Source organism: Scyliorhinus torazame, chromosome 19 (genome assembly GCF_047496885.1).
Source record: "Scyliorhinus torazame isolate Kashiwa2021f chromosome 19, sScyTor2.1, whole genome shotgun sequence".
Lineage (NCBI taxonomy): Eukaryota > Metazoa > Chordata > Chondrichthyes > Carcharhiniformes > Scyliorhinidae > Scyliorhinus > Scyliorhinus torazame.
Genome location: NC_092725.1, coordinates 144,688,548 through 144,715,863, shown reverse-complemented (window position 1 = coordinate 144,715,863; position 27,316 = coordinate 144,688,548). Strand labels below are relative to the sequence as shown.

The window sequence follows — 27,316 nt, the reverse complement described above, 5'->3', positions numbered from 1 at the left end:
CTTTGTCCTGGATGGTGTTGAGCTTCTTGAGTGTTGTTGGAGCTGCGCTCATCCAGGCAAGTGGAGAGTATTCCATCACACTCCTGACTTGTGCCTTGTAGATGGTGGGCAGGCTTTGTGGGGCCACGAAGTGAGCTACATGCTGTAGGATTCCGAGCCTTTGACCTGCCCTGGTAGCCACAGTATTAATGTGGCCGGGTCCAGTTCAGTTTCTGATCAATGGTAACCCCCAGGATGTTGATGGTTACCATCGAATGTCTAGGGGACGATGGTTTGATTCTCTTATTGGAGATGGCCATTGTCTGGCACTTGTGTGGAGCAAATGTAACTCGTCACATGTCAGCCCAAGCCTGGATATTGTCCAAGTGAGGCAATGCAAGCCCATCGTGCCCCCTGTGTAGTACCGCTCTATGGGCTCTGGGAGTCCTGCCTGCCCAGATAAACGTTGACATCAACTTATTACCAAAACAAAGAATGATTTTGTTAAAAAGATAGCGAGACATTGAAAAAGAAGCAAGACTGTCCAGTTTTACATTGAATCCTGTCAGCCAAGGAAAGAGGCGAACTACCCGAGTGCCGTCCGTTTGACAATAGGGTTGCTTGGGAAACACTTTTCTTGATATTTTATATATAGTCAGAAAATGAGCCAATGGTGCTGCGAATATTCATTGTGTCATCAACACAGGCCTACAAGGAGACCAGGTCAACACAGGTCTACAAGGAGACCAGGTCAACACAGGCCTACAAGGAGACCAGGTCAACACAGGCCTACAAGGAGACAAGGTCAACACAGGCCTACAAGGAGACCAGGTCAACACAGGCCTACAAAGAGACCAGGTGCTACACGCCAGCTCAGTGGATACCCTTCAACAGCGGTGACCACTTTAAGGCTATGGACAGGGGTTCTATCGCCAGGGCAACGGAGAGTGGAGACAAAGGGTGCTCTTGATGGGTTCCTCTGGAAAGAGGGAAGTACCCTGAGGATAGAGAGTTTCCGTGCACACCGTGTGGTGGAGGAGATCTTTCGAAGGCAAATCCAGCAAATAGATTTTGAGCCAAACCCAAATTTATCCAAAATTGTAAACAAATAATCCCACTGCATCCAGTCAAAAGCCGTCTCCGCACCCTGAGAGGTAACAACATCAGGGCTGGTTGTGGCCATTGGGGAAAGAACAACGTCAAGAGGTCATGTATGTTAGAGAATAATTGGCACCGCTTCACAAAGCCAGTGTAATCATCAGATATTGTACCAGGAATACAAGCGCCTGCATTCTCTGATTGCTGACTCCGAAATCGCATTCGGTGATCAGCAACAGAATTCCCAGTTATGCCGGAAAAGGGGCGGTGCCGTTTTTGCAACGCTCCGCCCTATCAAAAATGGCGTACTACGTACATCACCTGAGGCCCTCCCCCGATATTCCATCCCCGCTGGGCCGAGTCCCCGACAGCGTGGGACACGTGCGCTCACACCGCTCTGGGATCTCGCATGGTGTCTGCGGACTGAGTCCAGCGCCGCCACAGTCGGGGGGGGGGGGCGGGGGATAGCCATTCCGCTGGCAGGGGGGCCTTCGGCGGGGTCTGGGGGCACTGGTGGGGGGGGGGGCGGTATTGGTGAGGCTGGTTACAGGGGGGCAGTATTTGGAAAGTTGTGTCCGCGTGGCCGGCGCCAAGTTGCACAGCATGGCCGCCGCTGGCTGTGGCTGTGCGCCTGCGAGGCCATGGACCCGGCAATTCGCTGGCCATATCCGCCGGTAAAGCCGGGGGGCTTTAAGCTGCGTGGCTGCTAGCCCCCACCAGACGGAGGATCTGTGCGGGGGCGGCGCCGCAGGATTGGAGAATCTAGCCCAAGGTCTAAACAGCATGCCAATATCTTAGCGTCACATCCACAGTTAAAGGAGACAGGCCTGTATGAGACACAATCGACAGGGTCTCGGCCTTTTAGTAGATGTGAGATGGAAGCTTGAGTCAGTGTTGGGGGCAGAGAGCCCTGAATCACTGAACGTATCTGGTAATAGAAGATCGAGTGGAGCAGAGAACGTTTTGCAGATGTCAGTGTGAAAACGATCAGGATCGGTGGCCTTGCCACTCTGCATTGATTTAATACAGTTTGTTATCTCATCCACAAATAAAAGATCCTCCCAAGTCCCTGCACAGGTCCCTATCCACAGAAAGGATGTCCAAATTATTTCGGAAGTTGGTCATTCCGATGCTGTCCAAGGCGGGTTCTGATACATAAAGTTTATAAAGTACCATTCGGCCCATCGAGTCTGCAACGACCCTGCAAAGGAGCTCACTGCCTGTGCCCACCCCATCCTGTAACCCGACCTAAGCTATTCATGAAGGCTCCGCCTTCTCAACCTTGCCCCTCACATGAGGTGTGGTGACCCTCGGGTTAAATCATCACCAGTCATCTCTCCGACTCAAAGGGGAAAGCAGCCTATGGTCATCTGGGATTATGGCGACTTTACGTTTAACTTTAGAAAGGTCAGGAGTGGGGATAATGGACTATTAATGGTCAGTTTCCAAAACTAAATCCACTAATTCTTGTAGTTTTAATTTTCTTTAATTGATAATTTCTGCATTGTAAGAACTTATTTTCCCCAGAGAACCACTTTGAGAGTCTGCCACTGTACTGACGGCATCGTGGAATCAGATTTAATTGTTTTAATAAAATTGTCTATACAGGAGGATATGGATTTACAAAAGTCCTTGTCAGATGGTAAAGATGTGTTAAATCTTCTTGGGGCCATCCCCCAGCCTTGGACAGGGATAGATGGAGGGAGTGGGGTGCATGGTGAGTAATAACTATGGCAGAATACTCGACGTTTTGGACCGAGGGAAGTTGAGCTGTTTGTAAAAGAAGGTTGTTGATGCGTGAGTAAGCCTGGTGGGTATGCGGGAAGTAGGAAAAGCCCCTCGGGACTGCGTGGAGGAAACGCCAAGGGTCCACACAACCCAGTTGAGCGATAAATGCGGAGAGAGCCCTGGCAATGCCGGAGGAGGTGGAACTCATTCGTTTTTTAGAGTGCCCAATTCATTTTTCCAATTAAGTAGCAATTTAACGTGGCCAATCCACCTACCCTGCACATCTTTGGGTTGTGGGGGCGAAACCCACGCAGACACGGGGAGAATGTGCAAACTCCACACGGACAGTGACCCAGTGCTAACCACTGTGCCACCGTGCTGCCCGGAACTCATTAGTTTGAGTGATGCTGCCCTGGGTCCCCTTTGAAAATAAGATGGTTGGTTCCAGATTGTATCGTCCCAGTTCAGGGCACAGACCTTCACCAACATTACAGGTATTTGAAAGCTTGTGCCACTGACTATCGGCTAATGTCCTCCAAGGTCTGGGATTACACGGGGAGAACTGCATTCTTTTGTCAATCAAAATTGCCGTCTCCCGAGCTCTGCTGTTAAAGCTGGAATGAAACACCTGGACAACCCATGCTTTATGTAATCTGGTGTGATCATCAACACGAACGTGCATCTCCTGAAGTAATTGACTATAAGACATAGGAGCAGAATTAGGCCACTCGGCCCATCGAGTCTGCTCCGCCATTCAATCATGGCTGATATTTTTCTCATCCCCATTCTCCTGCCTTCTCCCCATAACCCCTGATTCCCTTATTAATCAAGAACCTATCTATCTCTGTCTTAAAGACATTCTGTGATTTGGCCTCCACAGCCTTCCGCGGTAAAGAGTTCCACAGATTCACCACCCTCTGGCTGAAGAAATTCCTCCTCATCTCTGTTTTAAAGGATCGTCCCTTTAATCTGAGATGGTGTCCTCTGCTTCTAGTTTTCCTACAAGTATAAACATCCTCTCCATGTCCTCTTCTGGGCAGGTACTTGGCCCTCCATTGCCTCTCATTTTGTCATCGCTATTGACCCGCAGTAACACTCTCCTTAATCGCTGCAGTCTGCTTGGACTCCAGCAAATAGATCCTGTCGCTGTGTCCGAAAGGGCTCAATGTCTGTAAGAGTGTTGTTGTGAAAATCAACAGCGAGACGAATGATGCCGAGGAAATATCGAATTGGACCCAGTGACTCTTCCAAATAATTTTTCAATTCCAGAGCCAAATTTTGTCAGGATTTGTCAAACTCAGTGACAGGAATTTCACTCAGAGATTCAGTTGTGAAAGGTGTGGGGGAGCTGGTCACCACCTTAATGAAGCTGCTCGGATGGACCACCTTCATCATTTGAATTTATCCTGTCTATGCTTTCAATTCTTAGGCAAATTTGGATAAACTTGGTGCTTGAGTGTTTCGGTTAGTTTGGTGGCAGCAAATTAAAAAAAATATTGGCTTAGTGAAAAGCAATTTATAAAAACTCGTCAGGGTAAACCCCAGCAGCAGGATTCTCCATTCCTGAGACTAAGTGTTGACGCCGGGGCAGAATTCGTGTGGCTGGATTCTCCAAAACTGGGGTTAAGTCCCCACTCCGGCGTAAAACCGCTGGTGTTTCACTCCCCAGTTTCCTTGAAAATAATTAAGAGCAATTCAATGCCGTGCGTGGAGCTAGCAGAGACCCGGAGTGCTTCACGCAGTTTTGGCTGCAGATACGGGCCCCCGCACTTCCGGTTCCGAGTCCGCACATGTGCACGGCGGGTTCCAGCGGCCGTGTCGTGCGCCATGGCGGACTCGGACTGCCGACCATCACCAAGAAACAAGGCCCCCCCCCCGATCGGCCCCGTGCCCCTGCATTGGACTGACCCGATCGCTGCCCCGGCCGCCCATAATGCTCTCCTGGTGCTGGATCTGCCCTCCCCCAGCCGCAGTGCGAGAGTCCCGGCCAGCCAAACGTGGTTAGAACCGTGCTGTCGGGAAATTGGCCAGTCAGGATCGGAATATCGCTGTGAGGGCCTCTGGCAATGGCCCCCAGCCGCACAGCGTGACTGACGGACGAGCGATTCACACACACACCATCCCAGCCACACACTCCCCACACACACCCATCCCAGCCAACACACTCCCCACACACACCATCCCAGCCAACACACTCCCCACACACACCATCCCAGCCACACACTCCCCACACACACCCATCCCAGCCACACACTCCCCACACACACCCATCCCAGCCAACACACTCCCCACACACACCCATCCCAGCCAACACACTCCCCACACACACCATCCCAGCCAACACACTCCCCACACACACCATCCCAGCCAACACACTCCCCACACACACCATCCCAGCCAACACACTCCCCACACACACCATCCCAGCCAACACACTCCCCACACACACACCATCCCAGCCAACACACTCCCCACACACACTCATCCCAGACACACACTCCCCACACACACCATCCCAGCCAACACACTCCCCACACACACTCATCCCAGACACACACTCCCCACACACACCATCCCAGCCAACACACTCCCCACACACACACCATCCCAGCCAACACACTCCCCACACACACTCATCCCAGACACACACTCCCCACACACACCATCCCAGCCAACACACTCCCCACACACACCATCCCAGCCAACACACTCCCCACACACACCATCCCAGCCAACACACTCCCCACACACACTCATCCCAGCCAACACACTCCCCACACACACACTCATCCCAGACAACTCACTCCCCACACACACCATCCCAGCCAACACACTCCCCACACACACCATCCCAGCCACACACTCCCCACACACACTCATCCCAGACAACACTCCCCACACACACTCATCCCAGACAACACACTCCCCACACACACTCATCCCAGACAACACACTCCCCACACACACTCATCCCAGACAACACACTCCCCACACACACCATCCCAGCCAACACACTCCCCACACACACCATCCCAGCCAACACACTCCCCACACACACCCATCCCAGCCAACACACTCCCCACACACACTCATCCCAGCCACACACTCCCCACACACACCATCCCAGCCAACACACTCCCCATACACACTCATCCCAGACAACACACTCCCCACACACACCCATCCCAGCCAACACACTCCCCACACACACTCATCCCAGACACTCCCCACACACACTCATCCCAGACACTCCCCACACACACTCATCCCAGCCACACACTCCCCACACACACTCATCCCAGACAACACACTCCCCACACACACTCATCCCAGACAACACACTCCCCACACACACTCATCCCAAACACACTCCCCACACACACTCATCCCAGACAACACACTCCCCACACACACCCATCCCAGCCAACACACTCCCCACACACACTCATCCCAGACACTCCCCACACACACTCATCCCAGCCACACACTCCCCACACACACTCATCCCAGACAACACACTCCCCACACACACTCATCCCAGCCAACACACTCCCCACACACACCCATCCCAGACAACACACTCCCCACACACTCATCCCAGCTAACACACTCCCCACACACACTCATCCCAGACAACACACTCCCCACACACACCCATCCCAGACAACACACTCCCCACACACACCCATCCCAGCCAACACACTCCCCACACACACCATCCCAGACAACACACTCCCCACACACACCCATCCCAGCCAACACACTCCCCACACACACTCATCCCAGCCAACACACTCCCCACACACACCCATCCCAGCCACACACTCCCCACACACACTCATCCCAGCCAACACACTCCCCACACACACTCATCCCAGCCAACACACTCCCCACACACACTCATCCCAGCCAACACACTCCCCACACACACCATCCCAGCCAACACTCTCCCCACACACACCCATCCCAGCCAACAAGGTGGCACTGGTTGTGCTGGAGCGCGCCCGTACAGCTGATGGGTCGGCTGGGGCCAGAGGTTTCTTAGGAGGGGTGCCTGGGGGGGCACCCATACTACCTGTGGCACTAGGTTGCCAGTGGGCAGTCAGCAGCGTGCACAGCCACATGGCTGCCTGGCAGGCTGCGGCAGTGGTGTTCCATATCCGTCCACACCGACCCCACTCCCCACCTCCTGGCCATCCCCCGCTACACCCCCCAGCCCTGGCAGATGCCCCCTAGCCAGTGGCACAGCTGTCTGTGTCCTCTCTCTGCCTCCCTCAGCAGCCACGGTGCCTGTTTCACGATTTTTGAAACCACAAGTGAACTTCGCCGTCAGGAATTCCCCCCGATGGAGGCGGAGAATCACGGAGCCCCGGAGAATATTGGGACAGGCCCGCCAATGATATGCCAACGGCGTTTACTGTACGTGCGGAGTGGAATGCGTGGACACCGCTGTCGAGGGGCCAGGGAATTGTGATTTGGCCGGAAACCAGCGCCCGCCACGATTGCAACATCGAAAGCGATTCTCCGCCCAATCGCATTTCGCGATTCCGGCGTTGGCTGATGGAGAAGCTCGCCCCATTTGTGTTTCCTTTACAATTGCTCAGTCGGACGTTCCCCTTTGTGATATCTTATGTTGATGGTGTCTCTGTATCCACTCTTCAAACAAAATGAAATGAAAATCGCTTATTGTCACAAGTAGGCTTCAAATGAAGTTACTGTGAAAAGCCCCTAGTCGCCACATTCCGGCGCCTGTTCGGGGAGGCTGGTACGGGAATTGAACCATGCTGCCAGTCTGCCTTGGTCTGCTTTCAAAGCCAGCGATTTAGCCCAGTGCTAAACCAGCCCCTTATCAAAAGCTTGCATCATTTTCAAGATCTTTTGGTGGTCACCCTGAGCCTTGTCCTTTGAAGAGAAAAACATGCTCATCCCGTCCAAACACGGTGCCATGGTAGCAACAGTGGTTAGCACTGATGCTTCACATCGCCAGGGTTCCGCGTTGGATTCCCGGCTTGGGTCACTGTCTGTACAGAGTCTGCATGTTCTCCCTGTGTCTGTATGGATTTCCTCCAAGTGGGTTTCCTCCAAGTGCTCCGGGCCGGGATTGTCCGAAACGGCGGCTAAGTGTTGACGCCGGGGTAAACACCGGAGCGTTTGACGATGGCATCAACAAGTTTCCTCCCACAAGTCCTTGGTCCAGCGATTCACTTACCTGAAGGGGGTGAGCAGGGCGCAGAGGTGCTCCACGTGGATCCGGCTGCATTCGGAGGCCCTGCATTCCAGCCGTGGGTACTTGCATGCGCGTGACGGCGGCGGCGGCTCCGCGCAACATGGTGGACCCACGCAACAAACTGGCCCCCACAATATAGGCCCCCCCCCCCCCAGATCACGCACGCCCACAAATCGGTGGCCCCCGATCGGAACCCTGGCCATCCTGGAGCACCCCCCTGGTGACAGAACCTCCCGCCCCCCACCAGGCGGTCGCGGCAGCCGCCACTCCGAGTGCCCGCCGGGTGGAACCATGTTAGAACCACAGCGGCGGGAACCCAGCCAGCTGCTGGCGGACAATCGCTGTGGAGGCCTCTTTCAATTGCCCCCGATTGGCGCCGCGTCGACCGCGCTCGCGTGACTGCCGGCGATTCTCCGGTCCGCGGAGAATTGTGGGAAGGCGTCGGACCCGATTGCGGGTCTGACCCCCATTCTCCACCCCCACGACGAGCGTGATTTTGGCGGGAAGGATTAGAGAATCCCGGCTCCAGTTTCCTCCCACAAGTCCTGGAAAACGTGCTGTTAGGTGAATTGGATGTTCTGAATTCTCCCTCTGTGTACCCGAACAGGCACCGGAATGTGGCGACTAGGGGATTTTCACAGTAACTTAATTGCAGTGTTAATGTAAGCCTACTTGGGACACTAATAAAGATTATTATTATTATAAAGATTCTTATTATAATTATTATTATAGATGCTGGAAACCTGATATAAAAGGAAAATGCTGGAAAATCTCAGTATGCCTGTCAGGCTGGGTGGAGAGTAGCAGAGTTAATGTTTGTAGCTGACTCAGAGTTGGGAAGAAGTGAGAGACTGGAAATGTTAATGCATCTTCGTCAATGTGTGCCTCATGGCCATTCCAGTAAAATCCCACTCTGCTGGGTTAAATTCCCCAGGGAAGCTCAGACAATGTGGGGAAGGGAGGGACACTGCTGAAGGTGAGGAGAGACCCCTACCCCCCTGGCTTTGGGGCAAACCTCTGGCGATCTCAGGAGGAGAGGCAACACGGGACACGCCCCCTTTCCCATTGGGCGTGGCCCTGCAATCTGATTGGCAGGGGGAGGTGTTTGTCATGCACTGATTGGCGGGGATCTGGCAGCTTCTGGCAAGGCTGAAATGAACTTTTCTTGTTGGAGGAAAGTTTTGGCAGAAGTTTGGCAGAAGTTTGGAGACAGGGTGGGGGTGGAGGACAACCCGGGACAGAGCTGCTCACCTCCACAGTACCAGCTCACACCGCGGTCGGCTGCTGCCCCGGGACAGGGAGCTGAGTGTGTGCCCCCAGCCTCACACTGCACCTTGCTCACTCTCTCTGCCCAGGATCACTTGGAGAGGGGACGTGCAGGAATTGGCAGGACTGGCAGCGACCCTGGGCATCAGCGGCAAGTTAGCTTCAAAATCAGGAGCTGTGCAAACTCAGCCACCCGGAGCTGGGCAGGTGCCTCCACCTCCAGCACAGGGGCTGTCTACAGGACATTCCTCCCTCTCTCCTCACCCTCTCCCACAGGCCAGGCAGCAACACTCATCCCGGTGTCCAATGAGAAAAGCCAGCAGCCGTTAAGAGCAGGAATTGGAGTCGGCACCATGGGCATGTTGTGGAGCATCTGGAGGGCACGCAAACTTCTACTGGTCATCTTGATCCCTCTCCTGTTATTGCCTCTGCCTGTCCTCTACCCTGACAGTGTAAGTGCACTATTTCATTCACTGTTAATATGCAGCCTTTTCAAAAAATAACCTGTGACTTGGGTTTCAGGCAATGTTTCCAGCGGTTGTGAAGCACCTATCTGAGACACAGCCCTGTGACCACCCAGGATTACTCCATTACCCTCTGTCTGTTCTTCAGTCAAATCTTCCATTCATCAGGGAAGAGAGATTCTGAGTAAGGAAGACATTGGATTGTGAGGTTAAGGCTAATTTCTACGTTGGGATTAGTGATGTTTGGGAGCAGGGACGAAGGTCCTGCAGGATTGGGCAGATCCCAGAGCAATCATTCAATGTGAAGCTGCAACATTTGCCCTTCACCAACAACTTGTCTTTGTGGAGTGTCTCTGCAGCATGGTTATGCATGTAGGAGGATGTCCCCAAAAACATTCGCTACCTTGCCCAAGTTGTTTGTGTTAGTGTGCGAGTCCAGAGACTGGGTCTTAGTGGGCTATTCCACTTTGGGGGCATCACAATTCAGCCCCATCTTCTTCTCAATACACATTCCCCGTCAGCAGGAGCAGCTCTCTCTCTCGAGAAGGGACTCTGATCTTTCACGTTTCCTCGCTGAACCCTGGCTGAACTCACTAAAGAACAGCCATTATGCAGCATCCTAATGTGCCTCTTAGCCATGTGCCAAAGTGCACCCTAGACAATAAACTACCTTGAGGTGCGATCACAGAGTGACCATTCATGACCTGCAAACGGTAATGATGTGAATGATCAGGTCACCTGTTTTTGGTGATTGACACTGGGCTACATCAGAGGCAGACAGATCAGATCTGAGTTTAGCCTTTCACTTGAGGACAGCACCTCTGACAATGTGGCACTTCCCCAGCACAGACCCCTGAGTCAGACCCGCACCCACCTTTTCCCAATCGCGGTTTTGAAGCTGGGTCCATCAAATTCTTTGTGCTTCATAATGACATGAAACTATCGGAGGAGGTGGGATCCTTGATATTTAACCTCTCAATGGCTCTCATTTCTATTCCGTAAGAAAGGGTATTCAGAATAAAGCTCTGCCGTGTTCTGGGAGTAAAAGCGTGCCACAATCCAACCTGTGTTCAGTTTCGGAACTTACTGTCAGTGATTTTTAAAATATAAATTTTAAGTCATCAATAATTTTTTTCCAATGAAGGGGCAATTCAGCGTGGCCAGACCACCTGCCCTGCACATCAATAGGTTACAGAAGTGAGAACCACGCAAACACAGGGAGAATGTGCAAACTCCACATAGACAGTGACCCAGGGCCGGGATCGAACCAGAGTCCTCGGTGCTGTGAGGCAGCAGTGCTAACCACTTTGCCATCGTGCCACTCCGTGTTAGCAGTGCTAACCACCATGCCACCCTGTGAGACAGCAGTGCTAACCGCTGTGCCACCCGGTGAGACAGCAGTGCTAACCGCTATGTCACCCCGTGAGACAGCAGTGCTAACCATTGTGTCACCCGGTGAGACAGCAGTGCTAACCGCTATGTCACCCCGTGAGACAGCAGTGCTAACCGTTGTGCTCCATGCCATGCCGTGAGACAGCAGTGCTAACCGCTGTGCCACACCGTGAGACAGCAGTGCTAACCACTGTGTCACCCCGTGAGACAGCAGTGCTAACCGCTGTGCCACACCGTGAGACAGCAGTGCTAACCGCTGTGCCACCCGGTGAGACAGCAGTGCTAACCGCTATGTCACCCCGTGAGACAGCAGTGCTAACCATTGTGTCACCCGGTGAGACAGCAGTGCTAACCGCTATGTCACCCCGTGAGACAGCAGTGCTAACCGTTGTGCTCCATGCCATGCCGTGAGACAGCAGTGCTAACCGCTGTGCCACACCGTGAGACAGCAGTGCTAACCGCTGTGCCACACCATGAGACAGCAGTGCTAACCACTGTGTCACCCCGTGAGACAGCAGTGCTAACCACTGTGCCACACCATGAGACAGCAGTGCTAACCACTGTGTCACCCCGTGAGACAGCAGTGCTAACCACTGTGTCACCGCACTGCTCTTACTCTCAGTGACGTTATTCGGCCGGGTAAAACCTGCCCTCAAAGGGTCTCTTAATTTTTTGCCATTTTTTTTACAGATATTGAGGGTAGAGTCACAGCACTGTGCAGTGTTAGATAGGGTCTTGCAGTAAATTTCAGTGAGCTTGGGAAAACAGCCCTTAATAGCTCAATATCTAGACTCTGATAATATATCACCAGAGTTTCTAAACACTCGCCCCACAATGCAAAACAGTTTTTTTTTAAGAGTGAGCCCTTGTTTTTCAGGATCCCTTTGAATTCAAAGAATTCCAAAAGGAACAACGATGAACTTTGATATCAGTAAGATGTAAACTCACAGACAGACCTACTTAAAAACGTGCTGATGGAGGAATTAATCACATCAGGAGAAGTGATCTAATTACACAATGTTGATGGGGTCATGCCTCTGTGCACTTTACATACTGTAATCTGGACCAGTTTTTTCAGGATTACATTCAACAACAAAGATAACAGGAGATAAGTTTCTCAATTTACACACTCCATCTCCAATAACGAAGTGAATGACTAAACATGATGAAGCAAGTATGTTGGCAGGTACTGCATCCATCATATCCCAGATCTATGGGAATCCCTCTATTCTGCAGGAAAACTTACTGGTGGATGGGGAAACAATGCTGGCATCCAGTTAATGATTGATGTGTATTTAAAAGTGAGATATGAGCGCCGGGGTGGATATTCTTGGCACAGAAATTTATACAGCAGCCACCTTGAGTAGTTAACAAGCCAATGTTATTTTAGATATACTGGGCTGATTGCTAAAATAGTACACTGTTTGTTAATTGAGACCATCAGTCTTTCTTCTTCAGGGCACCAATATCCTGGGAGGGAGGTTTTCTAGTACTCTTCGGGAGGGTTTAAACTAATTTGGCTGGGGAATGGGAACTGGATTTGTAGTCCAGCAACTAAGGTAGCCGATATTCAGGACGCCAAAGCGTGTAATGAGGCAGTGGGGAAGGGAACACTGACAAAGGAGAGTACTTGCAGGCACGGAGATGGGTTGAAGTGTGTATACTTCAACGCAAGAAGCATCAGGAATAAGGTGGGTGAACTTAAGGCATGGATCGGTACTTGGGACTACGATGTGGTGGCCATCACGGAAACTTGGATAGAAGAGGGGCAGAAATGGTTGTTGGAGGTCCCTGGTTATAGATGTTTCCATAAGATTAGGGAGGGTGGTAAAAGAGGTGGGGGCGTGGCATTGTTAATTAGAGATAGTATAACAGCTGCAGAAAGGCAGTTCGAGGAGTATCACCCTATTGAGGTAGTATGGGTTGAAGTCAGAAATAGGAAAGGAGCAGTCACCTTGTTAGGAGTTTTCTGTAGGCCCCCCAATAGTAGCAGAGATGTGGAGGAACAGATTGGGAAACAGATTTTGGAAAGGTGCAGAAGTCATAGGGTAGCAGTCATGGGCGACTTTAACTTCCCAAATATTGAGTGGAAACTCTTTAGATCAAATAGTTTGGATGGGGTGGTGTTTGTGCAGTGTGTCCAGGAAGCTTTTCTAACACAGTATGTTGATTGTCCGACCAGAGGAGGGGCAATATTGGATTTAGTACTGGGTAATGAACCAGGGCAAGTGATAGATTTGTTAGTGGGGGAGCATTTTGGAGATAGTGACCACAATTCTGTGACTTTCACTTCAGTAATGGAGAGGGATAGGTACGTGCAACAGGGCAAGGTTTACAATTGGGGGAAGGGTAAATACGATGTTGTCCGACAAGAATTGAAGTGCATAAGTTGGGAACATAGGCTGGCAGGGAAGGACACAAGTGAAATGTGGAACTTGTTCAAGGAACAGGTGCTACGTGTCCTTGATATGTATGTCCCTGTCAGGCAGGGAAGAGATGGTCGAGTGAGGGAACCATGGTTGACAAGAGAGGTTGAATGTCTTGTTAAGAGGAAAAAGGTGACTTATGTAAGGCTGAGGAAACAAGGTTCAGACAGGGCATTGGAGGGATACAAGATAGCCAGGAGGGAACTGAAGAAAGGGATTAGGAGAGCTAAGAGAGGGCATGAACAATCTTTGGCGGGTAGGATCAAGGAAAACCCCAAGGCCTTTTACACATATGTGAGAAATATGAGAATGACTAGAGCGAGAGTAGGTCCGATCAAGGACAGTAGCGGGAGATTGTGTATTGAGTCTGAAGAGATAGGAGAGGTCTTGAACGAGTACTTTTCTTCTGTATTTACAAATGAGAGGGGCGATATTGTTGGAGAGGACAGTGTGAAACAGATTGGTAAGCTCGAGGAAATACTTGTTAGGAAGGAAGATGTGTTGGGCATTTTGAAAAACTTGAGGATAGACAAGTCCCCCGGGCCTGACGGGATATATCCAAGGATTCTCTGGGAAGCAAGAGATGAAATTGCAGAGCCGTTGGCAATGATCTTTTCGTCCTCACTGTCAACAGGGGTGGTACCAGGGGATTGGAGAGTGGCGAATGTCGTGCCCCTGTTCAAAAAAGGAACTAGGGATAACCCTGGGAATTATAGGCCAGTTAATCTTACTTCAGTGGTAGGCAAAGTAATGGAAAGGGTACTGAAGGATAGGATTTCTGAGCATCTGGAAAGACACTGCTTGATTAGGGATAGTCAGCACGGATTTGTGAGGGGTAGGTCTTGCCTTACAAGTCTTATTGAATTCTTTGAGGAGGTGACCAAGCATGTGGATGAAGGTAAAGCAGTGGATGTAGTGTACATGGATATTAGTAAGGCATTTGATAAGGTTCCCCATGGTAGGCTTATGCAGAAAGTAAGGAGGCATGGGATAGTGGGAAATTTGGCCAGTTGGATAACGAACTGGCTAACCGATAGAAGTCAGAGAGTGGTGGTGGATGGCAAATATTCAGCCTGGATCCCAGTTACCAGTGGCGTACCGCAGGGATCAGTTCTGGGTCCTCTGCTGTTTGTGATTTTCATTAATGACTTGGATGAGGGAGTTGAAGGGTGGGTCAGTAAATTTGCAGACGATACGAAGATTGGTGGAGTTGTGGATAGTAAGGAGGGCTGTTGTCGGCTGCAAAGAGACATAGATAGGATGCAGAGCTGGGCTGAGAAGTGGCAGATGGAGTTTAACCCTGAAAAGTGTGAGGTTGTCCATTTTGGAAGGACAAATATGAATGCGGAATACAGGGTTAACGGTAGAGTTCTTGGCAATGTGGAGGAGCAGAGAGATCTTGGGGTCTATTTTCATACATCTTTGAAAGTTGCCACTCAAGTGGATAGAGTTGTGAAGAAGGCCTATGGTGTGCTCGCGTTCATTAACAGAGGGATTGAATTTAAGAGCCGTGAGGTGATGATGCAGCTGTACAAAACTTTGGTAAGGCCACATTTGGAGTACTGTGTACAGTTCTGGTCGCCTCATTTTAGGAAGGATGTGGAAGCTTTGGAAAAGGTGCAAAGAAGATTTACCAGGATGTTGCCTGGAATGGAGAGTAGGTCTTACGAGGAAAGGTTGAGGGTGTTAGGCCTTTTCTCATTAGAACGGAGAAGGATGAAGGGAGACTTGATAGAGGTTTATAAGATGATCAGGGGAATAGATAGAGTAGACAGTCAGAAACTTTTTCCCCGGGTGGAACAAACCATTACAAGGGGACATAAATTTAAGGTTGAAGGTGGAAGATATAGGAGGGATATCAGAGGTAGGTTCTTTACCCAGAGAGTAGTGGGGGCATGGAATGCACTGCCTGTGGAAGTAGTTGAGTCGGAAACATTAGGGACCTTCAAGCAGCTATTGGATAGGTACATGGATTACGGTAAAGTGATATAGTGTAGATTTATTTGTTCTTAAGGGCAGCACGGTAGCATTGTGGATAGCACAATTGCTTCACAGCTCCAGGGTCCCAGGTTCGATTCCGGCTTGGGTCACTGTCTGTGCGGAGTCTGCACGTCCTTCCCATGTCTGCGTGGGTTTCCTCCAGGTGCTCCGGTTTCCTCCCACTGTCCAAAGATGTGCGGGTTAGGTGAATTGGCCAATGATGAATTGCCCTTAATGTCCAAATTGCCCTTTGTGTTGGGTGGAGGTGTTGAGTTTGGGTAGGGTGCTCTTTCCAAGAGCCGGTGCAGACTCAAAGGGCCGAATGGCCTCCTTCTGCACTGTAAATTCAATGATAATCTATGATTAATCTAGGACAAAGGTTCGGCACAACATTGTGGGCCGAAGGGCCTGTTCTGTGCTGTATTTTCTATGTTCTATGTTCTATGTTCTTCAAATTAAACTATTGCAATCTTTTTACATATATAGCAAAATTATGGAATTTTTGTTTCAATTGTTTTTCCTGTGTCCTTGTATATACACAGAGAGAAGCACGAGAAAAAACAGATGAAATGAAAATGAAATGAAAATCGCTTATTGTCACAAGTAGGCTTCAAATGAAGTTACTGTAAAAATCCATTTGTGACTGGCAGTTCTGGCTAGATGATTAATTCTAAATTTTTGTGAAACTGGCTTCATGTTCTCCATGTAGGGCTGAGGCACAACGGTTTACTCTGAGCAGGCCATTTGTGTTGCTGCTGCTGTCTCATGTTTTTAAATGTTTGGACCACAAGTGAAATCCCTGCTTCTTAAACAACCTGAATGGAAGTGTCTCAATAAAACCTCGCCCTAGTCAAGTCATTCCAGAAATAATTGTCCCTCGTGCATTCCCAAATGTAGGGAAGATGAAGCAATAATAGGAAACCAAGAAATGGCAGACAAACTGAATAGTTACTTTGCATCAGTCTTCATGGTGGAAGACACCAGTGGGATGCCAGAGCTCCAGGAGAACCAGGGGGCAGAGGTGAGTGCAGTGACCATTACTAAGGAGAAGGTTCTGGGGAAACTGAAAGATCTGAAGGTGGATAAGTCACCTGGACCGGATGGACTACACCCCAGGGTCCTAAAAGAGATAGCGGAGGAGATTGTGGAGGCATTGGTGGTGATCTTTCAGGAATCACTGGAGGCAGGAAGGGTCCCAGAGGACTGGAAAGTGGTGAATGTAACACCACTGTTTAAGAAGGGAGGGAGGCAGAAGACGGGAAATAGTAGACCAGTTAGCCTGACTTTGGTCATTGGTAAGATTTCAGAGTCTATTGTTAAAGATGAGATCGCGAAGTACTTGGAAATGCATGGTAAAATAGGACTGAGTCAGCATTGCTTTGTCAAAGGGAGGTCATATCTGACAAATCTGTTAGAGTTCTTTGAGGAGGTAACAAGGAAGTTAGACAAAGGAGACGTGATTTATTTAGATTTCCAGAAGGCCTTTGACAATGTGCCGCATAGGAGACTGTTAAATAAGCTAAGAGCTCATGGTGTTCAGGGTAAGATCCTGGCACGGATAGAGGATTGGCTGACTGGCAGAAGGCAAAGAGTGGGGATAAAGGGGTCTTTTTCAGGATGGCAGCCGGTGACTAGTGGTGTGCCTCGGGGGTCTGTGCTGGGACCACAACTTTTCACAATATACATTAATGATCTGGAAGAAGGGACTGAAGCACTGTTGCTAAGTTTGCAGATGATACAAAGATCTGTAGAGGGACAGGTAATATTGAGGAAGCAAGGGGGCTGCAGAAGATTTTGGACAAGCTAGGAGAGTGGGCAGTGGAGTGGCAAATTAAATACAATGTGTGAGGTTATGCACTTTGGAAGGAGGAATTTAGGCACAGACTATTTTCTAAATGGGGAATGCTTACGAAAGCAGAAGCACAAAGGGACTTGGGAGTCCTTGGTCACGATTCTCTTAAGTTAACGTGCAGGTTCAGTCGGCAGTTAAGAAGGCAAATGCAATGTTTGCATTCATGTCGAGAAGGCTAGAATACAAGACCAGGGATGTACTTCTGAGGCTGTATAAGGCTCTGGTCAGACCTCATTTGGAGTATTGTGAGCGGTTTTGGGCCCTGTGTCCAAGGAAGGATGTGCTGGCCTTGGAAAGGGCCCAGAGGAGGTTCACAAGAATGATCCCTTGTCGTAGGAGGAACGGTTGAGAACTCTGGGTCTGTACTCGTTGGAGTTTAGAATGATGAGGTAGTATCTTATTGAAACTTCCAGGATACTGCTAGGCCTGGATAGAGTGGACGTGGAGAGGATGTTTCCATTTGTAGGAAAAGCTGGAACCAGAGGACACCATCTCAGACTAAAGGGACGATCCTTTAAAACAGAGATGAGGAGGAATTTCTTCAGCCAGAGGGTGGTGAATCTGTGGAACACTTTGCCGCAGAAGGCTGTGGAGGCCAAATCACTGAGTGTCTTTAAGACAGAGATAATCTTGATCAATAAGGGGATCAGGGGTTATGGGGAGAAGGCAGGAGAATGGGGATGAGAAAATATCAGCCATGATTGAATGGCGGAGCAGACTCGATGGGCCGAGTGGCCTAATTCTGCTCCTATGTCTTCTGGTCTTATGGTCTTATACCTTGACTTGAAGGCCATCCCTTAGCTATTGGATCCAGCCTGATATCATTTTTACACATACAGAGACTTTGGGTTAAAGAAAACAAGAATATTATGCTGGACAAGTATAAAGCATATACTTCCAGTGGCTCATAGATGTCTCTGAACCAGAAAGTCAACATTTAAAAGGTATAACAAATTTTGGGCAGTGCCCGATTGCAACGTTGGGAATTCTAATCCATTAGAGAGGAATATAGACATTTGATGTCATCTTTACTGGAGTAGTGAAGCTGATTGCGGAAGATGTATCGACATTCCCTCTCCGCAAGAGCAGCTTATTTTGGATTAAACAGCTGGCTCTCTGGTTCAGTCTTTGGTTGGTGATGGTTGGTAACTGTTCCCGACAGGAACAGTTCGCTGCAATGTGGTAATCCTGGGCCAGGGAGGGAAAACCTCCAGCAAGGATTCACGGTCTTCATCACCATCCAGACTGTGAGGTGCGTGGGTGGTGGATGAGGTTACGATTAGGTTTTGACTGTATTGCCCAGCAGGTTCCAATATCCCCCTGGCACATGCCACCCAGGGTGAGATAGTCGGCATTAGGTCAATAATGTGGCCGAGACCTTTGTGCTCCAGTATCCAGAGTTTTTTTCATAGATGGAATGTGGGTGTCGCAGGCTCGGCCAGCATTCATTCCCCATCCCTAATTGCCCTTGGGAAGATGGTTCTTGTGTCACTCTATGTGATGTACGTACACCCACTGTGCTGTTAGGGAGGGAGTTCCAGGATTTTGACCTGGCAACAGTGAAGGGTCGATGATGGTTGCCATTCAGCGGACTGACGTTAAAGTTTGCTGAACAGCGTGTTTAGCGAGGGCGTTTCTCGGTGGCAGCAGCGCCGAGGGAAACAACCCGCTCTCCGAAGGCACTGTGCCGGTTTTAGCCTGGGGGAGTTTTTCCTCACCGAGGCCGCAGTTACAGTAATTTCCTGCTGGCGAGCTGAAGCAGGTCAGGGTGCCAGTTTGTCCAACAGCCCCCATCCGCCCCCTTTCAGGCCTCCTCCTGCTTTTTTGAGCCCCCCCTCACCCCCCCATTGCCCCCCTCCACAACATTGGAGAGGCCCCTGGGAACGTTCCCTCCAAATGACAAAGCTCCCTCAGCCCGACCCATGGAAGCAGCAAGCTGGGCAGCCGGACACTGCCAGCCTGGCACTCTGGCAAGGCAGGGTGTCACTGCCAGGGTGGCAGGCTGGCAGAGCCCAGGTGCCAGGGAGAGTGCCAGGGTGCCACCGTGCCCTGTTCCCAACCCTCCAGGGTCCCCAGTGGCCTGACAAACCCGCCATTACGCCTGGTCCACATTTGTACCACAAATTGGAACACGTTTGTGTGGACCAATATCAAACGCATCCCGGCGAGGTCTCCCGCGCTTGGCTGGTGAGTCCTGGGCGCAACAGAGTTGCTGAACCATGCCCAATGAATATCCAAGTTAGGGGGGTGAGTGGCTTGGAGGGGAATTCCCAGGTGATTGTGTTCCCGGGTATCTGCTGCCCTTGTCTTTTTAGATGATAGTGGTCCTGGGTTTGGGAAGTGCTTTCTAAGGAGTCTTGCTGAGTTCCTGCAGTGCATCTTGTAGATGGTACACACGGCATTAATACTCGTGCATCAGCTGTGCAATACCCAAACACACACGAGCTCCATTGCCATTGCACTGAGACTGTGCGTGTGGTTCCCTATTTATTGTATTTCATTTATCTTTATTTATTTCAGTGCTTCCTATTCATTGAGGCCGCACGAAAAGGAGGTCGGCACGGTGGCATAGTGGTTAGCACTGCTGTCTCACAGCGCCAGGGACCCAGGTCGGCAAGGTGTCACAGTAGTTAGCACTGCTGCCTCACAGCGCCAGGGACCCAGGTTGGCACGGTGACACAGTGGTTAGCACTGCTGCCTCACAGCGCCAGGGACCCGGGTCGGCACGATGCCACAGTGGTTAGCACTGCTGCCTTACAGCACCAGGGACCCAGGGCGACACGGTGGCACAGTGGTTAGCACTGCTGCCTCACAGCGACAGGGACCTGGGTCGGCACGGTGGCACAGTGGTTAGCACTGCTGTCTCACAGCGCCAGGGACCCAGGTCGGCAAGGTGGCACAGTGGTTAGCACTGCTGTCTCACAGCGCCAGGGACCCAGGTCGGCACGGTGGCATAGTGGTTAGCACTGCTGTCTTACAGCGCCAGGGACCCAGGTCGGCACGGTGGCATAGTGGTTAGCACTGCTGTCTCACAGCACCAGGGGCCCAGGTTGGCACAGTGGTTAGCACTGCTGTCTCACAGCGCCAGGGATCCGGGTTGGTACGGTGGCACAGTGGTTAGCACTGCTGTCTTACAGCGCCATAGACCCGGGTCGGCACGGTGGCACAGTGGTTAGCTCTGCTGTCTCACAGCGCCAGGGACCTGGGTTTAATTTGCATCTTTTGTGACTGCATGTGAAGAGTTTGCACGTTCTCCCCGTGTCTGTGTGTGTTTCCTCCGGGCGCTCCGATTTTCTACCCAGTCAAAGATGTGCGGGTTAGATGGAATAGTCATGCTAAAGTGCCCCTTTGCTGTCCAAAGTTTAGATGGAATTATGGTGATGGGGTGGGGGATTGGGCCTAGGTCGGGTGCTCTTTCAGAGGGTCGGTGCTAACTCGATGGGCCGAATGACCTCCGTCTGCAGTGTCGGGATTCTATGGAACATGTTGTCATTCGCTGTGCCACAAGGGGTGCTCTTACCAAACCTTCAGGAAAAAGAAATGAAGTGGAATTCTCCCATCTGGGACTAAGTCCGGTGGTGTGAACGGGAAAGGGGAATGTTTCCCACTGCGGAGGCTGGCAGGTAACTACATCTAATCCCCTGATCCTGACCTAATTAATTATGCACCTGGGGTTTAGCGCCATATTCTGTGGTGGGGCAGGAATAATGGCGTGTGTCACTGAGCAGCATATTGACAAGGCTCCCACTTCACTGAGCCACTGTTGAAGAATGAAGATGGATCTCCAGAAACACTCTGAGTCTGGGAGATGGACTCTGCGATGATACTGAATCTGGAAAGTCCACCTGTAGATGCTCCGCCCTCCCACTGCTGTGATGTTCCGGGATCAATGGTTGCTGGTGGCCTCCATCCTGAACTCCAGAGGCAGACCCCGGGATTGTTCTGGATCGGAATGTTTTTCCGGCTGGTCTCGTGGAGAATTGGATGCTGTTGGAACATTCTGGTTGTGCCTTAACCTGTACTTTAGAAGGAGTAAAGTGCAGAATGATACCAGGGTAAAATTATTAGGCTAGGTTGCTCCCCACCTGTTCTGATTGAACCCCCAATCTCTAATCAGCCATCTTCTCTCGTGTTATCTCCCCACATCACCCCACATCCCTTTCAGCCCAAACTCCAGAGGTCTCCACCATCCGGTTGCCCCGGGCATCCAGTTGTTTTGTTGAGCTCCCAGTTAATGAGGTCCATGGCCCAATATCGGATTGTTTTAGGCTGTTGTGTTTTAAAGTATAATGAATTATGCAAGTTACCGACAATGTCTCTGAGCCAATGCGTAGTTAAGTTGCTGATATGCTAGTTTGTATGTATTTTCTCAATGGCTTTTGAGAAGGAGTAGTTTATTCATTTGTCTTGAGTAAATGATAAATTACTCATGCCCACTGTGCGTGTGCCTATAGACCCCTGGGAAACCCCACTTGATACATTTCTCCATCCAAAATGCAACCATTCCCCATAACGTTCAGCTTCCTGTCACTCAGGAACTTTGTATCCATGTTGTCACTGCCCCTTTTATTCGACGGGCATCAACTCATGCACTTTACCACACTACCCTCACTAACACACTCTGCTCCCGCATCAAAAAACTCACATTCGTGAAACAGATTTACTTTTAACAAATCCATGCTGCTTTCCTTGGGGCTGGTTTAGCACACTGGGCTAAATCGCTGGCTTTTAAAGCAGACCAAGGCAGGCCAGCAGCACGGTTCAATTCCCGTACCAGTCTCCCCAAACAGGAGCCGGAATGTGGCGACTAGGGGCTTTTCACAGTAACTTCATTGAAGCCAACTTGTGTGACAATAAGTGATTTTCATTAACCAATCCACACTTGTTTAAGTGATTGTTCATGTAAAAGTGCACTTTGCTGATAGAGTTTAATAACTGAATGACAAACAATAGTCACCATAATAACTATGTGTTGGATCACCCAATCTGTTCTACCAGGTTGCAAAACGTTAAAGATTTAATCATCCATCCCAAAAGCAGTTTGTTGTTCGCTAAATATTAGCAGCTCCGCTTGTCACCAGAAGGAATGTGCTACCGTCATGGGACAAGCTGCTGATGTGAAATATTTTGATGATAATCGAGTGACATTTCTTTAATGAGTGTCTCCTGGAGGGTTTGAAGCATCAATTACTATGGTGAGATATGGTGCAATGGTTAAAACAGGCATTTGACTTTGATTTTGTAGTGTTCGGGAGGGGTAAAGGTGTGTACAGTGGCATTGTTAATGAAGGATTCTATCAGAATTTTACAATGACCACACTGAATATTGGATTCCATTCTGGATTCTGCTTCTCAGGCAGAATACGTTGGCCTGAGAGGCAAAGTTCAGAGCAGATTCACCAAAATGATACAGAGTAAGAGTACGACGCCCCAGGCTGCTCTTGCTCAGTATTTGCTTTGTTTGGCCCTTGTTCCGCATTGTAACCAATCACTGTTTGTCAAAGTACTTTGTCGATTATTCTTTTTGTCTACGATGTACGTACTGTGTACGTTTCTTTGGCCGCGGAAAAATACTTTTCACTGTATTTCGGTACACGTGACAATAAATCCAATCAATCAATCGACCATTTATGAGGACAGGTTACACAAGGTTGGGTTATACTCCCCTGTGTTTAAAAAAGTTGATAGGTGATCTAATTGAGGATTTTAAATGACAAATGATTTGAAAGGAAATTGCTCCTTTGTATTTAGTCTGATGGGGAAGTCAGAACAAGGGGGTCAAATCTTAAAATTCGAGATAGGCTATTCAGGAGTGCAATCATCATAGGATCTTGTTTCGAAAGCCGCGGGTGCTAGCTCAATCGAAAGGCCGAGTCTGAGATATTTTTATGTCACTGAAAGGGGCAACACAGGTGGAGAAGGTAGTCAAGAAGGCATACGGCATGCTTGCCTTCATTGGCCGGGGCATTGAGTATAGGAATTGGCAAGTCATGTTGCAGCTGTATAGAACCCTAGTTAGGCCACACTTGGAGTATAGTGTTCAATTCTGGTCGCCACACTACCAGAAGGATGTGGAGGCTTTAGAGAGGGTGCAGAAGAGATTTACCAGGATGTTGCCTGGTATGGAGGGCATTAGCTATGACGAGCGGTTGAATAAACTCGGTTTGTTCTCACTGGAACGACGGAGGTTGAGGGGCGACCTGATAGAGGTCTACAAAATTATGAGGGGCATAGACAGAGTGGATAGTCAGAGGCTTTTCCCCAGGGTAGAGGGATCAATTACCAGGGGGCAGAGGTTTAAGGTGAGAGGGGCAAGGTTTAGAGTAGATGTACGAGGCAAGTTTTTTACACAGAGGGTAGTGGGTGCCTGGAACTCGCTGCCGGAGGAGGTGGTGGAAGTAGGGACGATAGTGACATTTAAGGGGCATCTTGACAAATACATGAATAGGATGGGAATAGAGGGATACGGACCCCGGAAGTGTAGAAGATTGTAGTTTAGTCGGGCAGCATGGTCGGCACGGGCTTGGAGGGCCGAAGGGCCTGTTCCTGTGCTGTACTTTTCTTTGTTCTTTGTTCTTTATTCTTATAAGGTTATCAAGGAATTTGGATCAAAGGCAGGTAAATGGAAGTGAAGCACAGATCAACCACAGGCTAATTAAACGGCCCAACAGATGGAGTGGCTGAATGGATTCTGTGTGCATCTATGTTCCTCTGCTCTTATGTTGCAATATAAGGACATTGTAGAGGGCTAAATTCAGACAGAATATATGTGGCCATCAAACAGTAAAAATGAGATGGAGGTGGTGACCTTCAGACAGTTCAGAGAGATCTGGAAAAACAACAGGACAATCATTTTAAATGTTTTTAACCATTCCAAGGTGGGCTTGAAGAAATGTTGTTAAAGTGGGAATGTTTTTCAGAGGGAATTCAGGACTCTTTCCAACCCAACAAGGAGAGAAACATTGCTTGAATTAACACTGGGAAATGAAATAGGACAAATCAATAATCTCAGAGATGATGAACAATTGGGAAACAGTGAGCACAGCTGTTGGGGCGAGTAAAAATAGAAAAGAAAGAGTTAAAGGTAAGAGTGCGAGACTGGAAGCAAAGCTCATTGAGATAAATTAACTGGGCGGACAAGCGAGCAAACAGCACAAAGGTGAAGTTGCAGGATTAGGAGGCAAAACCAGAGGTTCAAATCTGTGAGCGATAAATTTAGGCCTGATACCAGCAAGATGTTCTTCACACAAAGACTGAGCAATAATCTGAAATAGACTTCTGCTTAGAGCAGGAGAGACACACAAATATTGGAATCATTTAAGGACAAATTTTAATAAAATAATGAAGAGATTGCTCAAATAACTGAGTTACGTGAATAAATAGGCGTGTAAAACTAAGTTAACGCTTAACCATAAGCCCATAAGACATAGGAGCAGAATTAGGCCACTCGGCCCATCGAGTCTGCTCCGCCATTCAATCATGGCTGATATTTTCTCATCCCCATTCTCCTGCCTTCTCCCCATAACCCCTGATCCCCTTATTAATCAAAAACCTATCTATCTCTGTCTTAAAGACACTCAGTGATTTGGATTCCACAGCCTTCCGAGGCAAAGAGTTCCACAGATTCACCACCCTCTGGCTGAAGAAATTCCTCATCTCTGTTTTAAAGGATCGTCCCTTTAGTCTGAGATTGTGTCCTCTGCTTCTAGTTTCTCCCACAAGTGGAAACATCCTCTCCACGTCCACTCTATCCAGGCCTCGCCAGATCCTTATACAGCCTCAGAAGTACATCCCTGGTCTTGTATTCTAGCCCTCTTGACATGAATGCTAACATTGCATTTGCCTTCTTAACTGCCAACTGAATCTGCACATTAACCTTAAGAGAATCGTAAACAGGGACTCCCAAGTCCCTTTGTGCTTCTGCTTTCCGAAGCATTTCCCCATTTAGAAAATAGTCTATGCCTAAATTCCTCCTTCCAAAGTGCATAACCTCACACTTTTCCACATTGTATTTCATTTGCCACTTCATTGCCCACTCTCCTAGCCTGTCCAAATCCTTCTGCGGCCCTCTTGCTTCCTCAATACTACCTGTCCCTCTGCAGATCTTTGTCTCATCTGCAAACTTAGCAACAGTGCCTTCAGTACCTTCTTCCAGATCATTAATGTATGTTGTGAAAAGTTGTGGTCCCAGCACCGACCCCTGAGGTACACCACTAGTCACTGGCTGCCATCCTGAAAAAGACCCCTTTATCCCCACTCTCTGCCTTCTGCCAGTCAGCCAATCCTCTCTCCATGCCAGGATCTTAGCCTGAACACCATGAGCAAACGGAGAATCCTGCCCACCATCCTTTGGCCTCAACGAGTTCCTGTGGTAATGAATTCCACAGGGTCACCGCTCTCTGGGTGAAGAAATGTCTCCTCATCTCTGCCCTAAATGGTCTCCCCCGTATCCTCAGACTGTAACCCCTGGTTCTGAACACCCTCACCATCGGGAACATCCTTCCTGCATCGACCCTGTATGGTCTTGTTAGAATTCTATAGGTTTCTATGAGATCCCCCTCATTCTTCTGAACTCTGAATACAATCCTAATCGACTCAATCTCTCCCTAATGCATCAGTCCCGCCACTCCAGAAATCAGTCTGATGAACCTTTGTTTCACTGTGTCTACAGCAGGAACATTGGGCGGGATTCTCTGATCCTGAGGCTAAGTGTTGACGCCGTCGGAAATGCCGTTGCGTTTCTCGACAGCGTCAATATGGCCTCAGGATCAGCAATTCTGGTCCCTACAGGGGGGCAGCACGGCCCTGGAGCGACCCACGCTGCTCCAGCTGCTGATCCCGGCGTCAACTGGGCGCCGCAGGGTCCGCGCATGCGCAGTGGCTCCCTCCTCCGCGCCGGCCCAACGCAACATGGCGTAGGGCTAAAGGGGCCGGCGTGGAAGAAAGGAGGCCCCCAGCCCGAGAGGCCGGCCCGCCGATCGGTGGGCCCCGAACGCGGGCCGGGCCACACGGAGGCCCCTCCCCCCCGGGATCGATCCCCCCCCCCCCATAGGCTGTCCCCGGGCCCTTCCACGGCGAGGTCTCGCCGGCTGAGAGCAGGTGTGAACGGCGCCAGCGGGACTCAAGTTTTTTGCGACGGCCACTCGGCGCATTCCAGGCCGAGAATCGGCGCAGTGCCGACCACGCCAGCGCAGTGCCAGCGCAGTGCCGACCACGCCGGCGCAGTGCCAGCGCAGTGCCGACCACGCCGGCGCAGTGCCAGCGCAGTGCCGACCACGCCGACGCAGTGCCAGCGCAGTGCCGACCACGCCGGCGCAGTGCCAGCGCAGTGCCGACCACGCCGGCGCAGTGCCAGCGCAGTGCCGACCACGCCGACGCAGTGCCAGCGCAGTGCCGACCACGCCGGCGCAGTGCCAGCGCAGTGCCGACCACGCCGGCGCAGTGCCAGCGCAGCGCCGACCACGCCGACGCAGTGCCAGCGCAGTGCCGACCACGCCAGCGCAGTGCCAGCGCAGCGCCGACCACGCCGACGCAGTGCCAGCGCAGTGCCGACCACGCCAGCGCAGTGCCAGCGCAGTGCCGACCTCGCCGGCGCAGTGCCGACCACGCCGGCACCAATGGCCTCACCAAGGCCCTGTATAATTGCAGGAAAATGTCCCTGCTTCTGTCCTCTCGCAGTGAAGACCAGCATACCATTTGCCTTTACTTGCTGCACCTGTGCGCTTACCTTCAGCGACTGGGGCACAAGGACACCCTGGTCTCGGTGCACATTCCCCTCTCCTAATTTATGGCCAGTCAGATAATAGTCTGCCTTCGCGTTTTTGCTGGGTCCAGTGTGGTTCAGAAGGTGAAAGGCTGATTGTGATAGGATTGGGAGATAGTGGAGTGGTGTCCATGGATGGGG

The 27,316-nt window shown here is 50.4% G+C and overlaps 1 protein-coding gene across 4 annotated transcripts in view; it reads left to right on the top strand.

The window, feature by feature from the left end:
• Positions 1-9,220: 9,220 nt before the first annotated feature.
• Positions 9,221-27,316, top strand: part of slc13a4 (solute carrier family 13 member 4) — a 135,162-nt gene continuing 117,066 nt past the window's right edge. For 2 of the 4 annotated variants that reach the window (XM_072485367.1, XM_072485366.1), the window contains exon 1: positions 9,221-9,750. In XM_072485367.1, coding sequence (XP_072341468.1) covers positions 9,652-9,750 — 99 coding nt within the window. In that variant the 5' untranslated portion in view covers positions 9,221-9,651. Of the gene's footprint in view, positions 9,751-12,301; positions 12,341-22,588; positions 22,608-27,316 lie in introns of those variants that run through there. The other 2 variants (XM_072485368.1, XM_072485369.1) reach the window with 2 other exon arrangements.